The sequence below is a fragment of the Acomys russatus genome, chromosome 3, assembly GCF_903995435.1.
Source record: "Acomys russatus chromosome 3, mAcoRus1.1, whole genome shotgun sequence".
NCBI classification, from domain to species: domain Eukaryota; kingdom Metazoa; phylum Chordata; class Mammalia; order Rodentia; family Muridae; genus Acomys; species Acomys russatus.
In genome coordinates this window covers 32,864,396-32,886,607 of record NC_067139.1, presented here as the reverse complement: position 1 = coordinate 32,886,607, position 22,212 = coordinate 32,864,396, and the positions used below count along the sequence as shown (strand labels likewise).

General features: G+C 38.4%; 1 protein-coding gene across 1 annotated transcript in view; it reads left to right on the top strand.

Annotated features, from left to right (window-relative positions):
- Positions 1–22,212, top strand: part of Cenpp (centromere protein P) — a 195,698-nt gene that overhangs the window by 12,266 nt on the left and 161,220 nt on the right. Inside the window, exon 5 of the mRNA XM_051171120.1 lies at positions 17,453–17,549. Within this exon, the coding sequence (XP_051027077.1) occupies positions 17,453–17,549 (97 nt within the window). The remainder of the gene's footprint in view (positions 1–17,452; positions 17,550–22,212) is intronic.

Genomic DNA, 22,212 nt, shown 5'->3' with positions numbered 1-22,212 from the left:
ATTGAGTAACTTGTGGCCAACCTTTTATCATGTTGTTAATGTGGTGTGTTGTTTTAAAGAAGCCAAAATCCCAATTGTTCAGTATTACCAATATAGATCTGGCAGCCAGATGCTGGGGTGAAAACCTACTAGCTCAGAGAGGCAGAGAAAGCACCCAGCTGACCTTCCTACTTAGCTCACATCCCAGAAGAAAAACCATAAAGCCTACTAGCTCAGCTGACAGCCCAGGAGGGAAAAAACCCAAGGCCAAAGGCTTGTTAGCTCAAAGCTCAAAAACCTAAAGCCTCCTTTTTCTTTTCCACACTGTCTTAAATACCCTTCAAATCAAAGTCCCTCCTACTCTTCAATCCCTATCAGCTGGTTTCTTGCTCCGCCTTTTAACCTAGGGTTAATTTTATTAAATCCTGTTTGCAGAAAGCTCTTGGATTAAAGGTGAGTGCTAGGGCTGGCGGAACCATACCTTAACCACCTGTTTACAATAAACAGAAAGTTCGTGGATTAAAGGTGTGTGTTAGGGCTCAATCTTGCCAAATAAGAAACAGGTTTTTACAGCTCACAGTTTCTGGGTTCACAATGGAATCAAATACCCTGCAGCAGTCTTGGACTAAGTCATTGTTAATCAGCGGCTGAATTGGATGTGGGGTGACTGTTGTTGTTGTTGTTGTCATCACTACTACTACTATTTTGAAGTTATATTTCTAATCATGAGTATGTGTATGTGTATGCACATGAGTTGAGGCCAAGAGCATCAGATGCCTGGAGCTAAAGTTGCAGGCTCACACTTGGGTTCCTGGAACAACATTTATGTCCTCTGCAAGTACTTGCTGTTTACTGCTGAGGCATCTCTCTACTTCAGGGTTATTATTTTCCATGTATTCTGGGGTGTGTGTTGGTGTCTCACTCTGTTACACAGGCTCCCCCAAAAGGATGACCATCTGGCCTTATCTTTCCAAATAGTTGAGACTGCAGCATGTGCCACCACTGATCAGTGTTGGTGTAGGACCACAGGCCCAATAAAGGCCTTGTTCTTTCCATAGCACCAGAGGGTTTTCACTGCTGCTCCTCTTTCAGAAGCAGTTATTCTTTGTCTTACCATCAGGAGTGATCTTAGGCCTCTCCCACATCTTCTTCCTTGGAAACCTTGCATTTTTTTTTTCTTTCATCACCTTGCTGTCTCACCTTCAATCACTTAATGTTTCTGATTCTGTAAAGATTTGAGGCTTCATGCATCTGATAACTTTTTCACATGTCTGTTACTGATAGTTGATTCTGGAATTCTACCATGGCCAAGTCTTTCTGGTACAATGCTTTTGTGTGTGTGTCTCATTTCTCTCAGGGATGGACAAACTATGACTAATAAATGCTTAAAAGAAATATCTTATTAAAACACACTTATGCCCATTCTTTTACATATTGTCTATAGTTGACGTCATGGTATAGTGACAGAGTAGAGTAAATGAGAATTGAAATTGTATAGCCTCCAGTCCTGACACATTTCCTATTAGGTCCTTTGTGAAAAGGTTTGCTGACTTCTATAGACTAAGTACCCAGAAATAGTACTGGGTTGTATGGCAAGGGTTTAGCTTTATAAGATTCTGCGAAGCTGTTTCCCAAGTGATATACCGCATTGCATTTCCACTAACAATGTGCAAGACTCCTAGTTGCCCACATCTTCTTCAGTACTTGCTTATTTCTTCCTGATTTGGGGAGAAGGTTTGGTTGTTTGGTTGTTTGGTTGGGTTTTTTGGTTTAGTTTGGACTTGTTGTCTATTTGTTTGTTTTTGGTTTTGGTTTTGGTTTTGGTTTTTTTGAGACAGGATTTCTCTGTGTAGCCTTGGCTGTCCTGGACTCACTATGTAGACTCACAGAGATCCGCCTGCCTCTGCCTCCTGAGCGAGCACTGGGACTAAAGGTGTGTTGCTACCATGCCTGGCTGAGAGAGAGGTTTTTTGTTTTTGTTGTTGCTTTGTTGTTTTGGTTTTTGTTTGTTTGTTTGTTTTGGTTTTTTTAGACAGGTTCTCACTAGCCCACGCTGGTATTGAACTTATGATCCTCCTGCCCCATCCCAAGTGCTGAGATTACAGGTGTATGCCACTACGCCTGGTTCAAAACTTGATACTTTTTCTTTCTTTTCTATTTTTTAAGATGTTCTAGATGTTTGGCTCATCTCCCTGCATGTTGACTGTGAGTCCTCACATGTTGCTGTCCATCTATCCTCTTGGAAGTTTTATTCTTGTTTTTTACATTATATGATTAAGTTGTTTATTTTATTACCTTTGACAATTATGTTTTGAAAAACAAGTACTTCTTCATACATGTGTTTTCCCAGACATGTATTTTGTACTTCCCGTTTTGTACTTTGTCTTTTCATTTTCTCAATGGTACCTTTCAAATTTTTGACAAACGGCTTTTCTTTTTGTTTTTGAATGAGTCATGCTATATGAGGCTATACCAGGGCTCAGGGGCTAGTTTTCATGTTTTTTCTTCTTAACATTTCTTACTTTCTTTTCTTTCCTTCTTTCTTTCTTTCTTTTTTGTTTTTTGTTTTGTTTTTGTTTTTCGAGACAGATTTTCTCCATGTAATAGTCCTGGCTGTCCTGGACTCACTTTGTAGACCAGGCTGGCCTGGAACTCAGAGATATCTGCCTGCCTCTGCCTCCTAAGGGGTGGGACTAAAGGCATTCACCACCAAGCCCAGCAGTTTCTTACTGTCTGACAGGACTTTTAAAAGATCCTTGAGGTATAGGCATACTGATTCTGTTTATTCTTTGCCCAGAAGAATCATTTCTTTAGTCTACTGACAGGCCTCCTATACTTCACCTCACACTGGGTGGCGCTAAGATCTTATTCCCTGACTTTTACAGGATCTCTTAGGCTTCCTCCATTCTTCTATGCTGCTTATGCCGCTGCTGATCCTTCCTTCCTTCCTTCCTCCTCTCCCCCCTCCTCTTCATCCTCTTTCCTTCCTCCTCCTTCCCCTCCTCCTCCTCCTTCTTCCTCTTCTTCCTTTTTGGGTTTTCAAGACAGGATTTTTCTTTGTAGCCCTGGCTGTCCTGGAACTCATTCTGTAGCTCTCAAACCCAGAAATCTGCCTACCTCTGCTTCCTGAGTGCTAGGATTAAAGAGGTGTGCCACCACTGTCCAGCTATCTGTGCTTCTTTTTAAATTTTGTTTTATTTATTTTATATGTATGGGTGTTTTTCCTGCATGTAAGTAAAAGGTCTGAGGATGTGAAAGCTTAAGTAAGTTGTGAGGGTCTAAGAAAGTGTTTTAGTGTGTGTAAACACAAGATGTGAAGGCCTAAGAAAGTGATTCAAGGTATATACAAAATTTAAAATGTTTCAGATTTCTTTCTCTCTATATATGCTTTTGTTTTACTAAGACTTCAAAAGTTCAGAGTTAAACATTAAACAATGGAGTTCTGATAAGCTATTAATCTCACTCCGGTAAAGTACTGCTAATATTATCATAATCACAAGTCCAACATTTTAAATTTCCTTTGATTGTCTTCTATGTACAGACTTAGAATTTGCTTCTCAGTCATGAGGCTAGATGAAAGGACCATGTAAACCAAATGCTTGGATTACACAGAGAAAAAGCCCAGCCCAGTACATGGGCTAGAGAAGCTTAGGGTAAGGGGGAGGGTATGGCAGCCATACCCTATAGCAGGTAGGGACTGGGGGGTGCAGGGAGAACCTGGCAGCTAGTGTCTATTTTGATATGTTAAATAGGCACCTTGGCCATTCTGGGTTTGAGATCTAACAGTAGGTATGTGCGCAGTGTCTGTGTGCCCAGAACCCATGGAGGTCAAAAGAGGTGCTAAATCCTTTCGAGGTGGAGTTACAGACAGTTATGAGCATCCATGTGGGTGCTGGGAACTGAGCCTAGGTCCTCTAGAAGAGCAGCTGGTGCCCCTAACCACTGAGCTACCTCCCCAGCCCTTTCTGTGATTCTTTATTTAGTTTTTCTCTCTGTGTGTCTATAGTTTAATTTATTTTATATAAAATATGTCCTCCTTTCCCCAAGGACAAGGTCTTGATTGCTTTATCCACAGTCCCCCATCCTGGCACATAGTTTTCAATAAAAATTTGTGCCATCTATTTATAGACTAATAGACTTAGTTGACTAAGACATATTTTGTCATTTAAAAAAAATCCTTTTTATTGAGACATCATATACATTCAGAAAAGCAAATAGTTCCTAGGTGAATGGCTTAGTAAGTTGCTGGGAAGTGGCAGAGTGTACCCATAAACCAGTCCTCACAGGTCCTCACACTCCTCTAGTCACTCACCCCGAAAGTATGTTGAATCAGTGTCCTGAGACCTAACACCGTAGGTCTGTTTTACCCAGCTTTGAACTTTATTTCTTCTTTTTTGTATATCTTGGACATCATGGAAATGTAGCTTTTTTATTTATACTCTTATCATCTTGCTTTTAATTATTAGCATATTATTGAGGCTAGTCTGTGTTGTCATTTGAGATTGTGGTTTATGTAAATATTTTACTTATTCTTTGAGAATGTCACACATGGTTATAATGTATTTGGATGATATCCACTCCTCCCTTTTGCTCCTTCATGTCCTCTTGGGTCCCTCACCCAACACATTACCCTTACAACTCATGTCTTCTTCTTTTTGCCCCTGAATAAGCTGAGTCCAGCTAGTGCTACCTATATATACGTCAGTATCGTGCCTCTCACTGGATCATAAACAACTTACCAGAGCCACATCCTTGGAGAAAATGACCTTCTCAAGCCTGGAGTGATGGCTTGGGTACAGAGCACTTAATTCTCTGTCAGAGGGCCTAAATTCAGTTCCCAGCACCCGTATTGGCAGCTCATAACTGCCTGTAATTCCAGCTCCATGAGATCAAAGCCCTCTTTTGGTACATATGCACATGCATGTGTGCGTAGACATACACACACTAAATAAAATTTTATTTTCTAAAGATTTGTTTTTAATTACATGTATATGTGTTTGTGCATGTGTAAGTACAGCTTCCTTTAGGGTTCAGAACAGGGCATGGCATTGCGTGGAGCTGGAGTTACAAGAGGTTGTGAGCTGGCTGGTGTAGGTGCCAGGAAACAAGCTCGGTCCTCTACAAGAGCAGAATATGCTCTTAGAACTGAACCATCTCTCCAGCCTGCAAAATAAGTGTAAGTTTTATGTGTATGTGTATGGGAGTTTTTTCTGCAATTATATTTGTGCAAGGACATGTATGCCTGGTGTCCATGGAGGCTAAAAGGGTGTCAGATCCCTAGAGGATAGATTACAGACAGTTGTGAGCCACCTTGTGAATGTTGGGAATCAAACCTGAGCCCTCTGGAAAGCAGTGCTCTTAATGGCTGAGCCACCTCTCCAGCCCCGTCCTAAGATCAACTTTTAAAAAAGAAAAAAGAAGGACAGAAAACCAAAGGAGCGATAACCCTGTTTAGGATCCCACGTGCGGAATCGGAGCGGTCTTGTGAAAGAACAGGTGAGGTTAATCCACTGGAAGACCAATCACCTGGTGCAGGAGCTTGATTTTTGCCAGCTAAAAAGATCCTGTGAACAGACTCTGGGAGGAGATATATAAAGGAACCCAGAATTGGAAGCGGGGCTTTTTGGAGACTTGGGATAGTTTTGGCTGTTCATCGCTCCACTTCGAGAGGCTCCTAGAGAGAACCGCTCAAGGGAAGGCTTCGGGGTTCTGGTTACTCTAGGTTCTTGCTGATTACACCAGGAGAATTGTTCCTCAGAACTGATACCCTTACGTTTTTTTATTGTGTTCCTTAATCCTCTTTTCCTAGTGTTTTGGTTAGTCAGGTTATAAGTGACGTATGCTTGGTTAATAAGTTGTTAATAAAATATTTTGGTTAAGAAAATTGGGCCTACAGAAAAGCATTTGAGTCTCTTTCCCCAGTAGCCATCAACTGTCAGCTCCTCAGCTGGGAGTGGGTCCTTGTGGACCCCTCCTATTTCATGCTGGAATGTTGACCTGCTTGGTCTTATGAAGGCCTTGTGCAGATAACCACAACCACACAGTGTGAGTGCATAGACCTTGTCATATCCAGAAGACACTATTTATTTGTAGCAATACTCCCAACCGCTGGCTCTTAGAGTCCCTCCTGCCCTCTTTTCTGTAATGATGCTTGACCCTTAGTGGAGGGGTATAGATGGCCTTTTTAGGACTGAGTACTCAGCTGGGAATATCCATATTAACTACTGTCCACTCCAAAAAGAAGCTTCTCTTGTGACTGTTAAGCATAAAACTAAGTTTCATACTGTGTCTAGTTATCAATTAACAGTCAGTTCTCCGCTAGTGCTTAGGACTTCTGCATCCAAGAATATTTGTCTGAGTTTATAGTCCTATAGTTTATGGCTCATGAATTCCCTCATGTAGAATGTGCCTAAAGTCCAACCAGGAAGTGTTTGGTTACCTCCACAACATTCATGTTACATTTCCAGGCCAATCATTATGTTAGGTGACAGGTCTAAGTGGGAAGACCACTGATGACTTTTCTTCCTTAGTAGCATGCATAGCACTTTCTGGCCCTAGGAAAGCTGTCTGTCAGGGATGAAGTTTTCAGGGCAATACTAGCTTGATTTCTTTATGTCCTGTGACCAGAGTATGAACTGTCGTTAGCAACAGGGTCTTATCATCAACTTGTGGACAAACAAGGGCAGTGACAATACCCTATATTGTTTGGGGTGTTTCTGGCTCCTGCATTAGCCAACAACTTAAAGGGAGGTATCCCACACCTGACACTGGGATTTTTACTTAATAACCTGAAGTTTCTGGGAAGAGCATTATCTCCACCCACCCCGCACCCACACACATATTGTTGTCTTAATTAGGGTTTTTTTGTTGTTGTTGTTTGATTTTTTTGTTTGTTTGGTTTTGGTTTTTTGTAGGTGTGTGTGTGTGTGTGTGTGTGCGCGCGCATGTGCGCATGTTGTTTGGTTTTTTGTTTGTTTGGTTTTGGTTTTTTGTGTGTGTTTTTGTGTGTGTGTGTGTGTGCACATGTTGTTTGGTTTTTTGTTTGGTTTTGGTTTTGTGTGTGTGTGTGTGCGTGCATGTGCATGTTGTTTGGTTTTTTGTTTGGTTTTGGTTTTTTGTGGGTTTTGTGTGTGTGTGTGTGTGTGTGTGTGTGTGTGTGTGTGTGTGTCGCGCACTCTGAAATAAAAACACCATGACCAAAAAGCAAGCTGGGGAGGGAAGGGTTTATTTGGCTTATACTTCCACATCACTGTTCATCATCGAAGTAAGTAAGGACAGGAACTCAAGCAAGGTCGGAGCCTGGAGGTGTAGGAGCTAATGCAGAAAACATGAGGGTGCTGCTTACTGGCTTTGCTCCTCACAGCTTGCTCATGTAGTACCCAGGACCACCAGCCCAGGGATAGTACCACTCACAGTGGGATGGGCCCTCCCCACTCAAATACTAATTAAGAAAATGCCCTACAGTCCTGCCTACAGCCCAGTCTTATGGAGACAGTTTCTTAATTGGGGTTGCGTTCTCTCAGATGACTTTAGCTTGTGTCAAGTTGACATAAAACTGTTCATCACACATAACATGTGGGGTACAAACTGTTTATATATGTGTATGTGTATACATAGATAGGCATATATATGTACATATATGTTATTTTATATTTTTGGTTTTCGAGTCAGGGTTTTCTGTGTAGCTTTGACTGTCCTGCTTTGTAGACCAGGCTGGCTTCGAACTCACAGATATCCATTTGCCTCTGCCTTCCCACCATGCCTGGCTTGTTTACTATATTTTTAGTAAGTTTATAAAATAGCTTCTTATTTATCCTTGTTCTGTTGTATGAATATTTTATAGACAAGATATGGTGTTTTTCACAGTAGCTAATACATTTTGCCTGAGATATTTTTGAGACTTTTGATGACCAGATGCATAGTGCCTATTTACTACTTGGGGAAAAGAAAGTAAAATAGACATTTTTGTGTACAGTCCTTGAGTTGACTACATTTATAGCTATGTGTACTAATCATCTTAACCAAGGCATTGAACTTTTAAGTGTCATAGTCCATGACTGTGGTTCTGGTACTGGCAAGCTAAAGTAAGAGGATCACAAGTTCTGGGCTTGTCTAGGCTGTCTAATGAGACCCTGTTTTAAAAAAGAAAACAAGAATTGTCCCATTAACAAACTCTTTGTACAATTATTTATAGTCTTAGTCTGTAACTCTTAACTCATGACAAAGCCAGTTAACCTGTTTACCCATCAAAGCACATTTGTGCTGTTTTCAGAGTTTAGTGAGTATGCTAAATTAGAATAATCTACATATCATGTTGGCAAAATGTATAATAGGGACTGGAGAGATGGTTCAGCAGTTAAGACCTGGATTTGGTCTCCAGAACCCACATGATGGCTCACAACCATCTGTAACACCAATTTACATGTCCTCTCCTGACCTCTGAGGGCACCAGTCACACATGTGGTACTCATACATACATTCAGGCAAAACACACACAAAATACATAAGTCTAATATACATTGTTTTTATAAATTATAAATAGATTTGTCTTGACTCTTTCAGGAGAAGCACCACATTTCCATTATTTCAGTAATAAACTTTCTTTTTTCTTTCTTTCTTTTTCTTTTTCTTTTTCTTTTTCTTTTTTTTTTTTTTTTTTTGGTGTTTTGAGACAGGGTTTTGTTGTTGTTAAATTATGCCTAGTAGCTGGGCATGGTGGTGCACGCCTTTAATCCCAGCACTCAGGACGCAGAGACAGGCGGATCTCTGTGAGTTCGAGGCCAGCCTGGTCTACAAAAGCAAGTCCAAGACAGCCAAGGCTATAGAGAAACCCTGTCTCAAAAAAATAAAATAAAATAAAATAAAATAAAAAACCACCAAAAACCAAAAAAAGAAAAAAAGCCTAGTAATGTTTATTATCAGGCCTATAATTATTATTAAGGCAGTATAACCCACTAGTAATCAATCAAGACACAGACACCTGTTATATTTTAAAATAGCCTTAGTTAACCTGGGGCAGGGCAGATATTAACACCCTAAACTACTTCCTATAGTGGGGCACGTATGGGGTACCTGACTCAATCCCATGCCATCTGCTTCTGATAATTTCTATCAAGCTACCTCCCATCCATAATCCCATATACTTGCTAATGTTCTTCATCTGGGCCAAGTCCTCCATCCATGCCGGCCATGTGCTTCTCTTCCATCTAACCCTTCTTCTCCCTTCTCCTCAGGTCTCTCTTCTTCCCAAGATTCTTTCTCTCTCCCCAAGCCCAGGAACCTTAGCCACGCCTATCTCATTTGCCCTGTCCAGGTGTGATTGCTTTTTATTAATTAGCATCAAAATACATCAGACCAACCCCAAACAGGTTTTCTCTATGTAGCTGGACTCGCTTTATAGACCAGGCTGGTCTCGAACTCACAGTGATCCTTCTGCCTCTGCCTCCCAGGTTCTGGGATTAAAGGTGTGCGCCACCACGCCTGGCTTCTTTTAGTTTATTTTTTGGGGGTTTCTTGGGGTTTTTTTTTTTTTTTGGTTCTATAATAAACTTTCACTGCAGTATAATTGTTCTGTTTTATTATTAGTCTCTCAGTGTGCTTAACTAATAAATTTAGCTTTATCATTGTTATGTATTTGTAGGAAATATTGTATATGCAAGATTTGATATAATTTTGGTTTTAGGCATTCACTGGAAGTTTTGGAATGTATGCTCCATGCCCGTCACTCATGGAGGATACATTCCAAGATTTCCAGTAAATGAAGTTTTCTTTTCCCTAGAACTAGGAATTTAATGGGTACAGAGTTTGAATTTTCCAGAATACTGGTGATAGCTGCACAATATTTTGAATGTATTTTATACTACCAAACTCTTAACTACAATTAGGATGGTAGGTAAGGTAGGTTTGCAGCTCAGGTAGGAAAGCAGAACTGGAATTGTGATTGTGACTCACATGAGGATACGTTTGATATGTTTAAGTTTATAATAGACTGACAACTGTTTTCCAAGATGATCATTACTATTTTGCAACACTGACACTATATGAGTGTGAAGTGTGTGTGTGTGTGTGTGTGTGTGTGTGTGTGTGTGTGTGTGTGTTTGGATTTCCAAGACAGGGTTTCTCTGTGCAGCCCTGGCTATCCTGGAACTCTTTGTAGACCAGGCTGGCCTTGAATCAGAGATCCACCTGCCTCTGCTTCCCGAGCCCTGGGGTTAAAGGAGTGTGCCACCACGCCCAGCTGGATAATATTTAAATAAGTTAGTTATTAACATATAATTTAGATTCATTTCTAAAAGAGTATTGTAGTTTTTAATTCCAAATTTCTCTTTATTCTCTGCTTTGTACTTATAAAGGACAAGCTTAGAATTATTTTGGTTTTCTGACGACTGTAGTTGAAATTGAAATGTTTTTGCAAACATTTTCTGAAAAATTCATAACATCTGTTTTACATTTGCAAAAGTTTGGACTTCCCTTAGGAAAAGTAGATGAATTATAATCAGTCTTAGAGTAGCAAGAGCCAACACACACACTCTTTCTGTATGTAATTGAAAACTATATGTGTTATAATAATAGTAACCTTTATGAGTATAACAGAACTGTACTTTTAAAGTTCTTTTTATACTCCTGTCATCAGGTGTGTGTGTGTGTGTGTGTGTGTGTGTGTGTGTGTGTGTGTGTGTGTGTGTGTGTACACGTACACTGGTCATTTTAAGTTTTTGTGGGTCTTTTTATTTTTTTTTTATTTTATTTTATTTTATTTTTTTTGACTCATCACATGCTGAAGGTCTTTGGTTTTTGCTTACTTGGTTAGTGGAAAGTAGAAAATCCTGTCTCTTTGCTTACAAGCCATATTAAGAAACTATTGCTCTTTGTAGTTGTATATTCTTCAGAGAATAATTTGTTTACTCAGAAATCTTAAAATATTACAGTAGACAGCAGACAAGTTTAAAACCCAGTATCCAGAGTTCCCTATAAAATACATGCTGTGTAGCTGTGTATTATTTCAAGTGTTCTGTGACTTTTCTGTGTGTTCCCTTTGTGTTTTGTTCTTTCTTGCCTCTATTTGGATTATGTAATTTGTTTTTCTTTTCTTTTGTGGTTCTGGCATTGAACCTGGAATCTTGTGTGGTCAGCACATACCATCCCACTGAGCTGCAAATCTACCTTACCTACCATCCTAACCGTAGTTAAGAGTTTGGTAGTGTAAAATACATTCAAAATATTGTGTAGCTATCACCAGTATTCTGAAAAACTGAAACTCTGTACCCATGAAATGTTAACTTTCTTAGCCAGGCCTGATGCTTGTGAACACCAGCATTCAGGAAATCTAGGCTGAAGGATAACAAGTTCAAGGTCAACCCGGGTTGTACAAAAAGATTCTCATTCAAGACAACGGTAAAAATCAAGCGACCATGGCTGGAGAGATGGCTCAGCAGTCAAGAGTGCAGAGGACTCAGGTTCAGTGTGCCACTCACATGATCAGCTCACAGCTGTCTGTAGCTCAGCTCTAGGAGCTCCCACGCACTCTTCCGTATTTGACAGGCATCTGTGTTTACACGTGCACATACCCACACAGGACACACACATAATTAAAGACAGAATACTGTAAAAAAAAGCCACACAGCTGAACACATAAAACCCATATAACCTCCCCTCTGCATTTCCAGGACACACTGGGAACCACCGTCCTACTTTCTGTCTGTTTGACTCTTTAAAAGCTGCAAGTACCTCACAGAAGTAGAATTATAAAGTAGTTGTCTTTTGGGAGTTAGCTTTAGTTAGCACAGTCTTTTTTAAAATTTAAACTGATTTTGACTGATCTATACGACACATAAAAATTACCTAAGTATGCTGTTTTAATATATATGCATTGTGTAATGTTTGAGTCAACTTAAATGTGTCTTTCTCATTTATATTTCTTTATGATAAAAAAAAAACATTAAAAATTCTTACAGCCTTCTGAAATGAATGGTACATTGGCATCCTTGATATAAATTAAGGTATAGCCACAGTAGTGTGTGTCAGAAATTCCTTGTTTTAAGATAGAATTCTGTTGTAAGTATCACACTTTGCTCATACATTCATCTGCCAGTGGACAAATAGGTCCTTTCCACATTGTGGTTTGTTGGTTTGTTTGTTTGTTTGTTTTTTGAGACAGGGTTTCTCTGTGTAGCCTTAGCTGTCATGGACTCACTTTGTAGACCAGACTGGCCTTGAACTCACAGTGATCACCTGCCTCTGCCTCCTGAGTGCTGGGATTACAGGTGTGCGCCACTGTGCCCAGCTCCACATTGTAATTATTATATGAACGTTATGAACATGAGTATACACGTATTTCCTTGAGACTGTTTTCTTATTGTATAGACATATACACAGAAGTGAAATTGCTGGTGCACATGGTAATTCTACTTTTATTTATTTATTTATTTATTTTTTGAGACAGGGTTTCTCTGTGTACCCAGGCTGTCTTGGACTCACTGGCTTCAAACACACAGAGATCCGCCTGCCTCTGCCTCCCAAGTGTTGGGATTAAAGGCGGGTGCTACCATGCCCGGCTTCTACTTTTTCATTTTCTTTCTTTCTTTCTTTCTTTCTTTCTTTATTTATTTTTTAAAGAAATGCCATTTTTTTCCATACTAGTTATCTGCTATTTTATGTCTGTGTGCGTGTGTTTAATGCAGTTGGCTATTGCTGTTGACTTCCTCTATTTTCTGCTATCTCACTGCTATATTATGAATATCCTTTTCCTGATTGTCTGGCTACTGAAAAAGACAAATGAAAAAATGGAGCATAGAAGGTCATTAGCCCTTTATATTCTATGGAAATCCTTTCAGCTGGGATAAGTAGAAAGAAGTCTGAAGACTTCCTGATTTACTTGCACCTATGTGATCAAAGCATATCAGCCATCAGAACTCACAGATGGCATATACTGGGTGTACAGAGCCCTTTTTTCTCTACCAAGACTCCCACAGATAGCTACTGCTGTGCCAAGAGCTAAACTTGACTGACTGGCAATGGCAAGGGGTGTGTGTGTGTGTGTGTGTGTGTGTGTGTGTGTACACGTACATATACATAACACTTTGTCAAATATATATAATTATTATATAGTTTATGTAAATAATATAATATATTGCCATTGCAATATAGTCTGGAATCTCTATTAATCATAGATTTGTTTCTTTTCCCTCTTTATGTTATGGTTTTCATGTAAACATAGTGGCATGCATTGACGTTTTCACTAGATAATATAATTTTCTTCTTTTCTTTTCTCTTTTTATACAAGTCTAGCCTGGCTGGCCTGGCACTCGTTTTTTAGGCTAGGCATAACTTGAATTTACAGAAATCTGCCTGCCTTTGCCTCAAGAATGCTGGGATTAAAGGTGTGTGTCACCACACCTGGTTATTTTAACCATATCTAATTTAAATAACATAAGAGAAGACTGTCTTATTTTCCTACGTCTTTACTTTTTACCGTTTCTGATGGAACCATTTTGGAATATATACCATATATTCAGTGTCTTGGTTGTATTATTCCCACATATCCTTTACGTTTGGTGGGTTTTTTGTTTGGTTAGTTTTGGTTTTTTGCTTGCTTGTTCGGTTGGTTTTTGCAGTGGTAGGAAATGATCCCGAGGCCTCGTCTACTAAGTAAAAATGCTGAGCAATACCCAGAGCTTTACGTTTTAAATTATGCATGCTACCTTCTGCAATTATGGTAAAATGATTCTAGTATGCCATCTATTCTTCAGTTTTTGTGCTTGATCTCATATTTTATTTCATTCTTTTCTCTGAAATGCATGATTCAATCTAAGGTCATATATTTACTTGTCATTTCTCTTCCTTTTATCTGGAACAGTTCAGAACTTTCTTTGTCATTTCTGACTTTGCCATCTTTAGAAAATGCATTTTTTTCATCTTTTTACTTTCTTATTTAATTCATTTTGCTCATACCTGTTCTCTCCCTACCACTCCTCCTAGCTCTACCCTCCTCCATACTCAATCAGCTTTGTGTCCTGTATTTTAATCCACCAAGCCCACTTTATGTTGCTCATATACTTTTGGGTATGTGCATTCACTAGAGCATGGTCAGCACACCACAGCCTTAAAGGATGCTGCTTATTCTTCTCCCATCAGCTGTCAGTAGCCAGTAGCTCCTCAGCTTGGGGAAAGACATGCCAACTTTTTCTCTGCATGCTGGGATTTTGTCTGTCTTGAACTTGCACAGGTCTTGTGCATACTGTCACAACGGTTTCAAACCCATATATGCAACTGCTCTGTTGTATTCAGAAAACAGTTTTTTATTTTTAGGTTCAGTGAGTAGCAAGCTTTATTATTAACCTACCATTGGTAGACCGCCTCCCCCAACAAGCAAGTTGAAAAACATTAACAACAACAACAACAACAAAAAAAAAATAGGAGTCAACACTAGGGAGTGAGGAATCCTGTGACATACCATCTCTGCTTTGGTAGCCAGAAGAGTGTGAGCCTCTCCAATGCACCCAAAGCTTCAGGGAGCCCGGGATTTTCATCTTGAGAGGACTCTTCAGGGTTCTGCCTGATTGTCATCTTGGTTGGAGGTATGCAAAGCTTAGTCTAGTATGGCCATTCTTATCAGAATTCTTCAAAGAAAGAAGCCTCAGCTTTGCTCTGTTGACCTTGGACAACTGCTTAAATTTCATCTTGTTCCTTCAAAAAAGGAACCAAGTCTCAATTTCTCTTTCTGTCGGTTTGAATCTGTCATCCAACTGGGGCTCCTGGGCCCTCTGGATCTTTCTATCTCCCCATTCTTTCATACCACTCTCACCTGGAGTCCAGCAGTGAGTCCCAGCTTCAGTCCTGATCCCCCTCCCCTGCCGAGTGGGGACTCTCAGAGGAACATCTATGTTGCCTATCTAATTATAAATGAATATACACCATGTCTGTCTTTCTGGGTCTGGGTTACTTCACTTACGATGATCATTTCTAGTTCTATTTGCCTGCAAATTTCAAGATCGACTTGTTTTTAATAACTGGGTAGTATTGCATTGTATAAGTGTACCACAGGTTCTTTATCCATTCTTTGACTGAGGGACATCTAGGTTGTTTCCAGATTCTGGCTATTACAAATAAAGCTGCTATGAACATGTCCTTGTTGTGTAGGAGAGCATCTTTTGGGTATATGTCCCAGAGTGGTATGGTTGGGCCTTGTGGTAGCCCTATTTCCAATTTTCTGAGAAAGCACAAGATTGATTTCCAAAGTGGTTGTACAAGTTTACACTCCCACCAGCAATGGAGGAGTGTTCCCCTTTCTCCACATTTTCCCCAGCATGTGCTTAGCCATTCTGACAGGTGTAAGATGGAATCTCAGAGTCATTTTGATTTGCATTTCCCTGGTGACTAAGGAGGTTGAGCATTTAAGTGTTTTTCAGCCATTCGATATTCCTCTGTTGAGCTCTAAACCCCATTTTTTAAATTATTTGGTTTGGTGGTTTTTAATTTCTTGAGTTATTTCTATATTTTGGATATTTATTTGGATATATATTTTGTCGGATGTAGGGTTGGTGAAGATCTTCTCCAAGTCTGTAGGCTGTTTTGCTCTGTTGACAGTGTCCTTTGCCTTACAGAAGCTTTTCAGTTTCATGAGGTCCCATTTATTAATTGTGATCTTAGAGCCTGAGCTATTGGTGTTCTCTGATCAGAAAGTTGTCTCTTGTGCCAATAAATTCACAGCTCTTTCCCACTTTTTTTTCCTTTTCTTTCCTTTTTTTCTTTTTCTCTTTCTTTCTTTCTTTCTTTCTTTTTTTTTTTTTTTTTCTTTTTTTTTTTTTTCCAAGGCAGGGTTTCTCCATGTTAGCTTTTGCTGTCCTGGACTCTTAGACCAGGCTGACCTCAAACTCACAGCGATCTGCCTGCCTCTGCCTCCCAATTGCTGGGATTAAAAGTGTGTGCCACCAAGCCCGGCTTCTTCCCCACTTTTTCTTCTAACAGATTTAGTGTGTTTGGTTTTATGTTGAAGTCTTTAATCTACTTGGACTTGAGTTTTGTGCAGGTTGATAAATAGATCTATTTGTAGTTTTCTACTTGTAGACATTTTCTTATTTTTTCTTCTTTTGATCAATTAATGTTAAGCATTCTTAAGAAAATACTGTATGAGTGATATTTTTTTCTTCTCAGCATATCTACCTCTCAAGTATGATATTCTTAAAATAACTTATTACTTTATATTAATTAAACATAATGGCTTTCACTATAACATTTTATCTGTGCCTAATGTATTTCAATCATTTTTATCCACTGTTATACTCTCCTGTTCCTTTCCTCCTCCCAACTCACTCAACTTCCTAGTTTCACATCTTTTTGTGGATGTATATAACAGTACGATGCTGGAGAATGGTGACTCTTTCATTCTTGCATGTTCCCGCCATTTTCTGGTAGACCTTGGTTTTGTGCTTAAATAATAAATCTTTATTATTTTGTAAATATACATGTTCTGATCTATATATTGCAGGGATTGATTCAATCATTCCCAATTTTTATAAACATTTTTGAAATTTTTATTTGTTCTTGAGTTTTGTGTGTTTGTGTATGTGCATGCATGCCATGTGTGCAGGTACCCTCAGAGGCATCAGCCTACAACTGGACTTCTAGGTAGTTGTGAACTACCAGATATAGATGTTGGGAACTGAACTTGGGTCCTCTGAAAGAAACAAAAGCAAATGTTCTTAACCACTGAACAATCTCTCCAGCCATGTTAAATAACTTAATGTTTTATTGATGTTGGTGATCAGAGTGTGTGAAAGTTGACCACTAGAAATCCTTTTAAACTAGCTCCAGCAGCCATATAATACTACTTTGTCATATTTCCAAGCATTTTAAAAAATAATTTAATATTAAAAAGTTTTCAAGAAGTGCCATATATAAAACTTCTTCTGCCCGACTTATAACTTGAGTCATTTCTCTGATGACTTTTAGAGGGGACGAATATTAGAGATCAAAGTCTGGCATAAGATGTCTTCATTACTACTGGAGTGTTTTGTTTCTTGACCTTTTCAGGAAACAGCTAGGAAATTTGTGCTTTTAATCAGACACACACACACACACACACACACACACACACACACACACACACACACACACTCATATGATCATATATGTATACATATATGAATAAATAAGGATATTAATCACTGTGTACTGTCTAAGGATACAATAATGAATAAGTTAAGTTTTGGTTTCAATAAGCCTGGTGCCCACATCCTAGCTGTGTTAGACAAGAGACAGGAAGAAACACCTCACCTTAGCATTAGCAGATTACTGATTTACCAGTAGGAAGTCTTAAGAGGGAAAATAAACTTATACAGGGTTCAACATATCAAAGGATATCAAGAGCATTTTTAGTGTTAGAGTGACACATGTGAATAGGAAAAAAAAGAATAAATGTAAAGTGAGCCTATCATTTCATGCTATTTATTAATTATACATCTTACTCTCACAGAGCAGAAGAAAAAAGAGATTTGCTCATGTTTTTCCAAAGTCTGCATTTTTTCGTGGAGTGGTATGAATATCGTGAGAACACATTTAAGCATTTCAAGGTAAAATTTGAAGTGTTTGATTCTAAATATATATACAGAAAATGAACTGGTATTGATTGTGGTGTGAGAGTCATCAATTTTTTCTTTCTTTTCATTTTTCGTTTTGTGTTGGGATTTGTTTGTTTTGTTTTTTTGACAGGGTCTCACTATGTAGCTCTGGATATTCTGGAACTGTGCAGACCAGGCTGCCTCACACTCACAGAGATCTGTCTGATAATGTCCCTGGAATGCTGGGATTAAAGGCATGCACCAAATACTTGCTTTAAGTTTCAAGGAATAGAGAATATTGTCACAGGTTTCATAAGGTAGCAGTAATTTGGTAATAAATGGGTGAGAAGCTTCTGTCTAAATCAATGGATAATTGATATTATGGAATTTTATTATTTTGACTATACATTATAATCTAATTTATTTCAAAATTTTATTTTTGAAAATTCAGCCTTTCAGGAGTGCATAAAATACAAGAATAAATGCAAGTGATAATTATATAATGTACACAGGAGTGGTGGCACATGCCTGTAATCTCAGCCCTAGGGAGGCTGAGGCAGGCAGATCTCTGTGAGTAGTGCTGGGTGTGGTAGTGCATTCCTTTGATCCCAGCACTCATAATGCAGAAGCAGGTGGTTCTGCATGAGTTTAAGGCCAACTTGATCTACATAATGAGTTCCAGACCAGACCAGGCTATGTAGAAAGTAGACTGTGTCTCAAAAAACGTACTATATATTGTTACAAAAATAATATAATCATAACTTCTATGTCAGACTATTTTGAACTTCAGGATTATTGTACTTCTTGAGTATAAATATTGAAGCCTGATTTTTATGAAGTAATGGTTTTTTAAATCTAATGGAAATACTTTAAAGAAAGCCAAAGTTGTTTGGCTGTGTTATAATCCCTCGGGTCCTACTTATTCCCATAGCATGAAGTTAACAGCTGTTAGCCGCACAAAAACCTCTGAACAAATCAACATAAATAATATTTCAAGGTTCTAGTCCTTCAGAAGCCTAACTTATGGCTATTACTTTAAAGACTGGTACTAATTCTCTCATATTGGAGGTTCAGTTCTTTTTCATTATTATTAAATTCATTCTACTTGGTCGTGTTAATAAAATCTATCATACATAAGGCTTTCTCCAGAGTTTCTCCAGAGTGAAACATGGGCAGTTCCCATACTGCAGTCCTCAAGTCATTCTCATGATTTTGTGATATTTTCTTGTATATATTGAGTTCTGCAATGTTGAAGGCCATCTTCAACAGGTCAGGGTAAACTGAGGTGTGGCATAGATTCTGGTGACTGATCATTCAGCAGACTTTTCTCTGAGGGAATAAAGCTTGATTCACTAGGGCTGGTACTCCTTGTGGCCATTGAAATAGAAAAAGAAAAGGGGAAAGAATCATACACACACACACACACACACACACACTTAATGGATGAAGCTAGCTTCAACAAGCTCCAACAACTTCACACACATACACATATTTGATGGATAGCGGGAAACTCCAATTATATATATATGTATATATATACACATATACATATGCATACATAACACACATATACACATTGGGTAAAAACTCCAACCAACTTTATACACACACACACACACACACACACACACACACACACACACATATTGGGTTGATGACGCAAACTCAAAAGAAGAAGCTTCAAGAACTTTATTTTTCTCTCACAACTTCTATATCCCAGTAAAATCTTTCAAGGAGTATAAAATTACAATATGATTACATTCTATTTTTCTTTTAGTGAATGATCATGAAAAAAAACCAGTATGTTTCCTAATACCTTTACATGAAAAACGTTTTACACATTACAGGTGAAGAAAACAAATTATTCCCAAGAACCCATATATATTTGTAACTAAGCAAACTGTTATAGATTAAGAAAGCAAGGTAATTTTCTCAGCCAGTTTCTCTTTACTGGCAGGCTGCAATTTTCAGTTACAAAGGATCAATTATCTTAAAAAGTAATCTTATAAAAATCTTTTCAAAATTGGAAATCTAAACTTTTTTTTTTTCAGAAATCTAAACTTTTATAAAAAACAATCAGCCATTTCTATTTTAAATCCTCAAGATGCATATCTACTCATTAACAGCTTTTTACTAACTCATATCAGGAAGCTGAGAGCAAAAATGAGTACAAGAAATTAATTATCCGCAGCCCGTCTTTAGCAAGGGAGTCACTTCAGACAGTGCTAATTGGGGTGCCATTGTTCTTGTTCAAAATCCCTACCTCAACTATTTTCTGAACTCCAAATTGTTCCCTAAGATTTTCTACATCAGAGCCACCAACAAAAACATCTTAACCTAACCTTGCTAAAGTCTGCTTCTTCAAATCCTTACTAAGGGTGGTGGTCATTGCTAACAATCTACATATCTAAGTTCTTTCTGAGGTTGGTTGTTGGATCATTAATCTGCTCTACAGCAATGCCTGAAGAAGATCACGCACTGTTATTGTAAGTGCCACTGATACTGTCAAGTAAGGGGCTGGAAGCCCCCTTAGGGTTTTTATACAATTCATAAATTAAGAATGATGTGAAGACTGGAAGGACAACGTGCAGAGCGAGTGATGCTCCATAACAGCATGAAGTCTTCCCTCTCTGAGGCACACCCATTATGGTTGTGCTAACTAATAGCTCAAATTCCGTGAGTTCTGAAATGTTTTTGCTGTTCCTCTGCACATCTCTCTACAGTGGGCTCTCTAATTTTTTATATCACTTATAAGTATATGTGTGTATGTGTGTGGGTGTGTGTGTGTATGGCAGTTTTGTTTGACTTACTGTATTTTTATAAAGTCTTGAAGTTAATAGGTATCAATCTTCTCTTTTGGTTCTTTTTTAAAAGATTTGTTTGTTTGTTCATATGGAGTCTTTGGATAGTCCATATAAATTTAGAGTAGATTTTTTTTAATGCTTCTGAAAAACATCATTGATGCTTTCATGGGGGTTTCACTGAATCTGGAGATTGTTTTGTTGTCTTAACAATATAAAGTTTTCAGGCCATGAACACAGGTTCTGTTCTTTTATGTATATTATGAAGACTTAAACAAGAAAGCATTCAATTGGGAGCTTGCTTATATATCAGAGTGTTAGTCCATTATGTTCATGGCAGGGCGTATGGCAGCAGGCAGGCAGGCATGGTGCTGGAGAAGGAGTTATAAGCTCACACCTGTGGCAGGCCTTGAGTGAGACCCTTTGCCTGGCATGGGCTTTGAAACCTCAAAAGTCACTACCCCCAGTGATGCACCTCTTCCAACAAGACCACACCTCCTAATCTTTCATAAAACAGTTTCACTTACTGGTGATTAAGCGTGAAATACATAACCCAGTGGGGGTTATTATTATTCAAACCACCACATATGTCTTTGGGGGTTTTTGCTTGTTTGTTTGTTTGTGCATATTTCTTGCAGTATTTGTAAGATATAAATTTTAAAAGATTTTATCTTATATGTATAAGTGTACTGCTGCACTTGGTAAGTACAGCACATGTATGTATTGCTAGTGGAGGACGAAAGGAGGAGAGTATAGAATTCCCTGGTGCTAGAATGTTGGTTCTTTGGCAAAAGCAGTAGGCTCTCTTAAACTCTGAACCATATCTCCAATCCTGCTGTGAATGATTTTTTTTTATTTTAAAACTATTTCTTTAGTTATAATTGTCAAACATAAAACACCTATATAATAGAGTGGAGTCAAGAATAATTTTACTTTTATTGTTTTCCTTGATTCATTCTGGATCCTTTTTTACTTTTCAATATAAGGGAGTGTAACAAAGATGTAAGCTACCTATGTTGAAATTATCTTACCTAGGAATCTCAAGTTATTTAAGTAAATTCTATAATTAATTTTTACCAGTGTTCTTTTTCTCAATTATTTATCTAAACCATTGGCTTTAACTTCGACATTTTATCTTAAAATTATCTTAAGTATTTTCTTCTTAAATTCTATTAAGCAGAGAATATAGAAGGCTGGGATGTAGTTCAGTGGTCTTGTATAACATGCACAAGGCACTGTGTTCAGTCCCCAGAACAACGCCCCTCCCCGCCCCCCCACAAATACCAAACACACCATGTGTCTTTGTCTGTAGATGAGTACAGTTTTCTTGTGAAAGCCAGAAAATAATAGACATTCTCAGTCTTGTCACTTTATTTCCATTGATTTATTTAAGATTATACTAATTTGCTTTTTCCCATATAAACAGAACCCTTCTGTTTGGATAGATTGTATTTTACAATGTTTATTGTATATTTATCTCAAATGTGCTATTAGGTACCATAAAAGTGGTAGTACATGCCTTTAATCCCAGCACTCAAGAGGCAGAGGCAGAAGGATCTCTGTCAGTTCAAGACCAGACTGGTCTACAAAGGGAATCCAGGACAGCCAGAGCTCTGCTACACAGAAAAAATCATGCATCAAAAAGCAAACTAACAAAACAAAACAAAAAAGAGCAAACTAGTGAACATTATTAGAGCAACAGTTATGGCCTTACAGATCACAGATGCTTTAGTGAAAAGTTTCATCGGGGTCAGCTTTAACAGATGAGAAGAGGAGTTAGTGTAGGTTGAGGCAAAACAACCAAATGCTTAAAATGAATGTTCTAGGAAAAGCATGTAAATTCTAATATGAATCTTATAATGGAAATACTATTG